Consider the following 9019-nt stretch of genomic DNA (forward strand, 5'->3'; position numbering starts at 1 on the left):
GGAATGGGAAAACTCTCTTGTAAATTTTACTTGTCACCTGTTTGGTACATATATGTAAGTGCCAGTTTGTAAAAATCAAAACCTAAACCAAAAAACTAGCTGTATAAATCCCCACAGCTCTAGACTATAGGAGTCTTAATTGAGAATTTTTTAGGGAAGTGGTTAACACTAAAGGCCTCTCTAAAATGTGCCTATAAAAACATGTGGGCACACAAATCAACACAAGAAGCTGATGCACACAACTGCAAGTTTTGTTGAAACAGCTGGGGGCATCTCCACCTTTTGCAGATTCCTTGTAGAGGTAGCTCTGATAAAGGAGACACTAATTGTTCCCCCCCCACCACCACCCTAAAAATTATACCCCCTGTAAAGTCTATAAAAGCAAGGGTATGCTTCAAGCGGGTGGGGTTCTACCTTCTTGGGTTGATGAATGCATTGAATCTATGCAGGAGTTGAACTTCAGAGCATTGGTAATAGGCACCATGAGATGGTGCTGTAGCTCCATTAACAAACTCCATAGGATCTCGAATTTGTTTTCTGGTCCGTGGTTTGGGGAATTTTTAAGTAACGCTAAGATGTCCTGCCCACATTGATCCGGTCGGCGTCTAACTTTAACCTGAACTGTGGCCCAGGAAATCCTTCACCATAAGTAACCTTGTAAACTGCCATGACCATTTTTTGGAACAGGCTCCCTCAATAAATCTATTACTTTGTTGTGCAATGTTGGGACTTTGCGGTTGTTTCTATGATTAATTATGGCAAAAAATAAATTTGCACGATCAATCCCGCCTGTGAGACATTTCACCCCGGGTTGAATCATGTGCTTAGGAAAGGCCTTGGAGCTTTCTGAATAGCCCTGCTCCAGATTTTAAAGTGCAGGTTATGCTTTTATTGTGTTTACTTGCTAGAGGCTTTTCGTCGCTGCTTTGGCTGCTAACAAATTGCCTGTGATTAATGGCTTGATAGCCCTGTTATTGCACTGGCGTAGTGCCGTGTTAAGTATTAGTTACTATCGGAGAGAACAGGGTCAGAAATGACTAATTTTGATCTTGTCTACCCTCTCCAGAGACACCATAACAGCACTGTTTTATGTAATAGTGTTTATTTTATTTCACACGTTACCCATGGAGAATAGCGGATACATTCTCTACATCTGTCACCAGTCCAGAATGCAAGATAAAAGACTCAAAGAAAGTTAAACACCAAGATTTTACGTTCACGCTATGAAAAATAGAGGGACTACAATGCTTTTTAAAATGCCCTTATGCAAAAATAGATAACGTATAAAAATAACTCTTTTCAGATGCAAAAAGGACGGGAAACAGTAACATCTTAAATATTGATATTTATCTTATTATACACACACACAGCACTTTTAATTAAACCACGTACAATTGCACTTTTCCTCTCTCTATTACATTCAAGTATAAGGCAGTCCCCGCAGGGACTAGTGAGTGTCCGATTCCCTGCCGGGTGCAGACAATGCAGAGGGTGCTTCCCTCAGCCCAGTGGCCAGGCAGGGAGAATAAGTCCCCGTATGTCCGAGATCCAGGGTTCACACGACTTCGCTTTGCAGCCCCGTGTGATGTGGCACCAGAGAGAAGAGAGCCAGCTGTGAGCTCTCCCCTGCGCGCTCCAGACCCTTCCTAGGGGCGCTGCGCCGCTGGCGGGCCCGGCCCGGCTGGTGCTGAGCGCCTCCGGGACCCGGCAGCTGCTGTAGCCCCAAGTCTGTGTGTTCAGTCCCAGGTCGGGCGGGTGCGCGCCCTGCTCTGTCTCCGAGGCTGCCTTGCCCCACGGGCTCCCTGATGCTGAAGCGCCGGGGAAAGCCACCATCCGAGGTGGCGCCAGCTCGGTGCTTGGCTGCAGCTCTTAAGTCCTGAGAGAGGGGGCGCGGGGCTGCGCCTGCAGCCGGCCTGGGGCTGCGGCGCTCGTGCCGTCCCGGCGGCTGGAGAGCAGGGCGAGCCACGGAGACTGCGTCCGGCTAGGGGCTGACACCGAGCGCCGCCTGCGGCCGTATCCCAGGGGGCTGATCTTGTTCACGGGGGCGGCGCCGTCCTTGTCCTTGTCCGTCAGCTGGTAGATCTGGTGGGCCAGCTGCTGGATCGTGCAGGTCCCGAACCTGCAGCCCAGCCGCATGGCCTGGAAGTGGGGGAAGCCGTTCATGTTCTGGCGGTAGCGCTTCACGCGGATGCGGGCATCCTCCGGGCTGCTGCAAGACACAGGGGAGAGGAAGAGGACGTGAGAGAGGAGCAGTGGGGCTGCGGAGCAAGGGGACCCTCCTGGAGGAGGAAGAGGGCTCCAGGGCTGGGGGAAGCCTGGGGTTAGCAGTGCGTATAGGGAAAGGGGAGGCTGGGCAGTGTTTGCACTGGGTACAGAGGAAAGGCCATAGCCCAACGCTTGCTGGCTGTAGGAGAAGGTGACCTCGCAGTCTGGTGGCTGATACTATTTCTGTGTATCCGGGACTCAGGTTCCCATTTATATTTGGCTTTCCACAGCAAACGTGCTAGTCTCCCGCCAGCTACAATGGGGGATGCCGGAGCCAGATCCCAAGAGGTTTTACGGTCCCTAGGGGACCTCCCCGCGGCTGGGGACATCTAGGATTCAACCAGCCCGAACAAGGGAGACTGAAAACTTTCCACCGGCTTGCGCAAGGGCCCGCCTGCAATACGTGTGTGACCGCGAAGTTACCTGGGATGCGAGACTCGGGGATCCTCCTTCACGTCCTGTGACCGTATGAGAGGCTGCACGTCCGCAGCTGCCACTTGCCCGCTGAACGTGCCGGGAGGTATCGCGTCGCGCTTGGCCCGGTTCAGTGCCCATTTGGTCCATCTGAAAGGAGCAGCAAAGGGGGGACGGGCTGTTAGCGCGAGCCCACAGTGCAGGAGCCAGACCAAGCACAGGCAAGGGGCTAAAGGTTGAGGTTCTGCCAGCGCAGGTTTCCTAAAGGGGTGTTGTAAACTCCTCTGGGAATAGCACCTACACCTTCCGACCTAGGACGGAGCGCGCCCGGACGGCTCGGACTATTAGCCATGTCTCAGAGCCATTCCTCAGCCTGGGCAGTGAAGCACATTTGGATACTTACTTTCTTTTGAAGTCTGAAGCGACGTCTAGCCGTGCAGCATGCACCCCAAGGAAGGTCACGGACCCGAGATAGAGGAGGGCTATGTGAACCAGTTTCATTCTGGCTGAAATCCTGGTGGAGGAAGACGAGAAGAAATGTCATCGGGGTATATTTAACATAGATGTTGTATTCGGTTACAGTGAACTCTACGCCTCGGGATGGTCCCCAGCCACTGGGGACTTGGTGTGTGTGCTAAACTGAGCGCTAATATTGGCTTAGCAAATTATCGCAGAGTAAATAAGAGTCCCTCCAAAGTTTGCTTTTGTCAAACATTTTACTTGCTTACATGGCTGAAGACTAAAATTGTTGTCAAAAATACCCCAGTGGCAATGGGTGAAATTAGGATTTCATTCACTCACGCGATTAGAAAAAGCTTGCTACTCAGTTTTTAAAAGCATGCAACGAATTCCCTTACCAGCCTATATGTAACTGCATTTGGTTTTAACCCTTGACAGCTCAGCTTTCTTAACTCGCATGGAAAACTATGGTTTACATTGCAAGCTGCAACTGATACCAAGAGCCAGTGCAAACCCAGCAGCATAACTTCATGCATTTAAAAACACAAACCAGATTGGTAACTATTCGCCCCCACCCCCGCCTAATTCCTCTTTTAAAAAGATCCGTACCTGATAATGATGATAATCCACTGAGAAAAATCTTTGTATATTACCGATCCCAAGTAGCAGTTTCCCTCGGAGTCGCTGTGCCACGAGAAACCCTTCTCCCTGTCACTGAGGTAACCACTGGCTATCTTGCGCTCCACTTCACACTTTTATAGAGCAGCGCCGCTGGGGAGGGGGAGGAGCTTCCTATGACTGGTCTGACACTTTCTGCCCCCGACCCCCCGCCTGCCCCAGGCACGTCTAGTATTAATCATACTGCTGCGATAAGCGTGGATTGGGGGCAACCAATACTAGGGCAAAAAGTAAGAAATTAGCAAAAAATATCCCGTACAAGCTTGTTGGCGTTGTACTATTTATCAAAGGAATTTTTAGGTGTTGGTTCTTAGTCATTGCATGCTGCAACGTTCATTACAACTTACAATATCTGCTGTATTGATGAGTCTGTTTTATACTCGGAACACTCAATACCTGTTGGTCTATGGAGTATAGATACAGTATATAATATATAGATCCCTCATAGAATGTAAACACTATCGATAGACATTTATAGATGTATTGTAGCTAGACCTGATCATGCAAGTGCAGCAAGTCAAAACTTTTTTAAAGTTTATGTTTGGAAAATGTGAAGTGCAATGGATAATTTTAATGAAGAACAGGCTCTGTTACGTAAGTCAGGAGATGAATACATCATCCAGCGTTGGTATTTATTATACACCCTAGAGCATTTCTGTCTGTTGTTGATCGTTTTAATGTATGCTGACATTTAGATATTGTTAAAATATTAAGTTTAGAACAAACATTTAAAGATTCAAACAAAGGAAATTGTATTGCTATGGAACTAGAGACACGGTCATCTAAAATACTAAAATCTATAGACTTTTTTTTTAAATGTAAGGGGAAAAGTCATGGGCCGTTTTAGCCCTGATCCTGCAAACACTTAAACATATGCTTAACTTTAGTCAGGATAGTAAAGTTAAGCACGTGCGTGTTTGCCGGATCGGGGCCTTTGTCAGTATTCACCATAGCCAATAAAATATAGCTTTGTTCTACAATAGTGTGACATCTCTACTATGAACATTTCAGACGTTTGGGTTTCTTTTCTTTCTCTTCCCCTCGGATTCTTTTTACTAGAGAACATTTTTATTCTGTACCAGAATGAACCAGACTTATCCGCTGTTGAAATGCAGATTCTTTAGCCTCGCATTGACATTTTTCCAGACGATCCCCTGGTGTTTCTTGCTGCCTTTACCGTTGAGAAATATTGAAGGATTAAAAACTGGATTCAGACTCCCGAGACATTTAATTCACAATCCTGCGAAGAGAAACATTATTTAGGAAATCAGGTGTGTATACGTGTGTGATGCTGTCTCTTTAGGTAATTTTGGCGTGTGTATCACCCGTGGAAAGGTATGTGTATGAAGATGACAGAGACTTTCCTCTGACTGCACAGTTGACTCAGTCTAAGGTGATCCCTCCCTTGCCAGCAGCGTCCAGAAGCATTCACGTCTCACAGCAACCCCAGTGTATACACCTAGTTTGGGATAGATTGCTAGGCTGGTGGCAATAAGGTAGGTGGTTGGGGTGTGGCGAGGCGTTGCAGGTGAATTACAGAGATGCATTCTCCGGGTTAACTATTCTCCCTGAAATTGCGGCAACTACCGTGGAGGCAGACAGGGCGGTCACTGCCAAACACACGTTGTCTTTCTCCAGAAAAAGTGGGACGTTTCCACGTTGCGATTTTAATACAACTTCAGGGCTTAATCCTGCAAACACTTAGGAATCTGGGTAGCTTTACTGGGTAGTTCCATTTCCTTTCATACATACTGTGTCCCAAAACAGAGTTAAATAATGCAGTAGTGACAGTTAAAGGATCGGCAGAGGGAGGGAACAATTAAGAAGTAGCTGAGGGAGAAAAAGGAATTAAATGAACATATCACTAATATAGAATTTAAAAAAAATAATCTTTCACGGGGTTTATTTATAGACAAAACCTAGAGTAAACAGTTGACAAAGTAACATACACTCAGATGGTCATTTATGCAACTAAAGCTCAAGTGACTACTAACCATCTCTTTAAAACCTTCCTTAATCAGCAAAAATACATGATGAAGCTGACCCTACTTTTTCTGAGAAGGCAGGATTTAATGTAATGGGCATTGCTTTGGTTTCATATTATTATAATCCTCTGCAGTTATAAATTTCCTCAAATGTGGAAAATTTTGAATTAAAATAGCTAATTAAAATTATTGGCCAAAAGAGAAATTCCATTCTTTATACTTTTAGAAAATATAATACAGGAAGAGTCCTACAGGGATTTAAGATTTGTCATAAACCACTCATGGCTCTGTGTCACTTAACAGTGACATGCTTAAAAGTCTGTTCATGACAAACACCATTTCAGTGATATATAAATCATTTTAACCTAACATGAGATTGAAACTTGGCACTCAATTTATCAACCTGCTGGTGTAGTTTCTGAAAAGGTAAAGCTGATTTTAGGTCTAACATGAAAACATTGCTTTTTTAATTCAGATGCTTGTTATCCTTCCTAAGCATAAACACACAGAGAGTTTAAAAATGAGCTATAAACACTGAGTTTGTACATGGGGTAATATTGCCTCTTTTATTTTGAAAATGATTTCTCAAACAGTCAAGTTTTTACACTTCAAAAAAGAGACACGGGATGTTCCTTGTATTATTCATCATATATTTTTGAGGCAAGATAATTAAATACAATGGAAAATATTTCTCCTATGAGATGTCCATTCTCCCATAGCTACTGACTCCCATTAATTGGGAAATTCACTGGTCTGGAGGACGGAGTGCTAAGCTAGATGTTATGAAGTATGCATTTTTAATCTGTTACAAGTTGACTTGCTGTTGACCTTGGGCAAGTCACTTCAACCTCTCTGTATCTCAGTTTTCCCATATGTAAAATTGGATTAACAGTATGTACCTTCTTTGCAGGGAGATAGTGAGGATTAGTTAGTGTTTGTACAGCACTTTGAATAGGCAAAGTGCTAAGTATTATTGCTGCCATGAGAGTTTCTCTAAAATCTCTGTGCATCAATGGGAAAATAGATTTTTAGCCAAATTCCATATGACTTACGCAAGAAAATCTTTCCTTAAAGTCAGAGAGAGATTTTCTTGTGCAAGGAGTATGGAATTTGGCCCTTAAGTATGGACTGATATTAATTTAATGATATTTATATGCAATTTACTTTGTCATACTACATATTATAATGAATCTGAAGTTGGACTAAATATATGAATGTAAGTATTCTACAATATGTAGTGTGTAAAATCTCAGCCAAAGTCAATCTGCCGAATTCTTGCTTTTAGTTTTATTGCTTTTCAGTTAATCTGGGCCAACATATTCTAAAATGACTAGTAATATTAGGTGCCTTGATTTTTGGGTGCCCAACAAGAGATGCCTTAATGGCATCTGATTTTCAGAAAGTGGTGAGAATCCAAAAATTGAAGCACCCAAGAATCCCTGGACACTTTTGAAAATCTAGGCTCTGGGACTTGTCCATAGTCCTCAACATTTTGAATGTTCCACCTACAAGATAAGTTCACTCAATGTTCTGAGAGGTTTTTTTAATTTCCAGGCAGAACAGGACGAGTTCCTCTCCCTCTCTGGGAGGAAATATGATCTCATTGTTGAGGCATTGGACAGGGATTTAGTTTCAATTCTCCACTCTAACATAGACTTCCTCTGTGACCTAAAGCAAGAGTCTCTCTCTCTCTCTCTGTCTCTCTCTCTCTCTCCCTCCCCCCCCCCCCCATGTCCTCATTTGTAAGATGGGGATACAGGGTTGTACAGAGGATAACTCCATAAATATTTAGGACATGCTCAGATACTAAGATGATGGTGACCATATGGTACCCAAATAGGTAGTTTAGTTAAGAAGTGAATTCAAGTTAAGAAGTGCTTTTTCTTTTGCTTGACTGTTTTTAAGGCATGCCACCCTATGCTGTGATCCCGCTAGATTTTACAATCTAATCAAGATTTAGCTATGTCTGTTTGGATGGAAGAGGCAGGAATGGTGAAGTACTGTTGGTAGCAGTGCTGGTGAGACACTAGGTATATTTTTTTCTCCTAAGTGCATACTGAATAAATAACCCAGCAAAGTCCTATGTAACATTGTTCTGCTAGAGGTGCTCTCTCAAATGAAGTACAAAAGAAGAGGATCTGAGATTTGTTTTGATAAAATAATTCAATGGTACTTTTTGTAAAAGTAGAGATGTTAATCCTAAACTCCTGGTCAAATTCCAAATTAGGTAATTACATTCTGCCTATATGAACTCCTCCTGCAGTTTCAATTGTACAGAATATTATTCAGTCCCTGTTCTAAACTGCTCTGTACTCTTGCTGGGCACGGTCAAACAGTTGCTGTGTTTCAAACTCTATTGATCCCACCTCACAGAGGTGCTGTGTGGCTTAATTAACAAATGCATACCTTTTTGCTATTTCAGCATTGCTTTTCATCCAAAGATCTCAAAGTAGTAAAATGATACTATTTTAAAGACTTTTTATCGCTAAATTTTCAAAGCAGCTCTTTAGGTTTCAGTCATAAAAATCTGAGAACCATGCTGCCAAAAACCTGCACCCAGCTTTAAAAATGTATCCCTTCAACTTATTCTAGCTACTCTATTACTCAGGGGGAACCAAACTAATCTAATCAGAACCCCTACAGTTCTTCTTTTTCTTTAATCTAATATGCAGTATTTTAGATTAATCTTATGCTCTTGTCTTTTCTACTGAAGCTTACACTGCATTTTATTAAGCCTAAATCTTGCTACCTGATAATACTTTATAGGAACATTGATTACGTTAAGGGATTTGGGGGAGCTGCTGCCGCTACTGGAAAGTAACAAGCAAAAGGATTTTAATGATCCATATAATGGTCCACCCCATCTATACCAGGAAAGTGTTGTTTCTAATTACACCTCTTCTGAATTTAGAGTGTAGTTATTCAGTATCTGAGATATGGACAATAATATTCCTATACAAAACATGTTTATTACTGTATTCCATATCCTAACTTATGGTGGAGTGATAAGAAATAAATCCAGCTGTAACCTAACATTAGAACTAAACACTGATGCATAACACGTACTGCTGCAGTTCTTACTATTGTGCTGTAAAACATGTCTGGGATATAAACAGTGTTTTTTATCTTATTATACTATTTTTGGCATACACTCAACCAGTTAATCGAGCAATGTCTTGTCAGACACTGTACACATCACTGATCAGCATAATCTTTGC

At 43.1% G+C, this 9019-nt stretch overlaps 1 protein-coding gene across 1 annotated transcript; it reads right to left on the minus strand.

Moving 5' to 3' along the window:
• Nucleotides 1–1081: 1081 nt before the first annotated feature.
• On the minus strand, nucleotides 1082–3879 carry ADM (adrenomedullin). The gene is made up of 4 exons (XM_045012337.1): nucleotides 3748–3879; nucleotides 3083–3193; nucleotides 2689–2829; nucleotides 1082–2209 (listed from the first exon to the last, which is right to left on the minus strand). Exons 2-4 carry the CDS (start codon nucleotides 3178–3180, stop codon nucleotides 1870–1872), a joined length of 579 nt encoding a protein of 192 aa, XP_044868272.1. The 5' UTR covers nucleotides 3181–3193; nucleotides 3748–3879; the 3' UTR covers nucleotides 1082–1869.
• Between the last annotated feature and the right edge of the window lie 5140 nt (nucleotides 3880–9019).

The sequence above is a fragment of the Mauremys mutica genome, chromosome 4 (assembly GCF_020497125.1).
Source record: "Mauremys mutica isolate MM-2020 ecotype Southern chromosome 4, ASM2049712v1, whole genome shotgun sequence".
In the NCBI taxonomy this organism is placed as follows: domain Eukaryota; kingdom Metazoa; phylum Chordata; order Testudines; family Geoemydidae; genus Mauremys; species Mauremys mutica.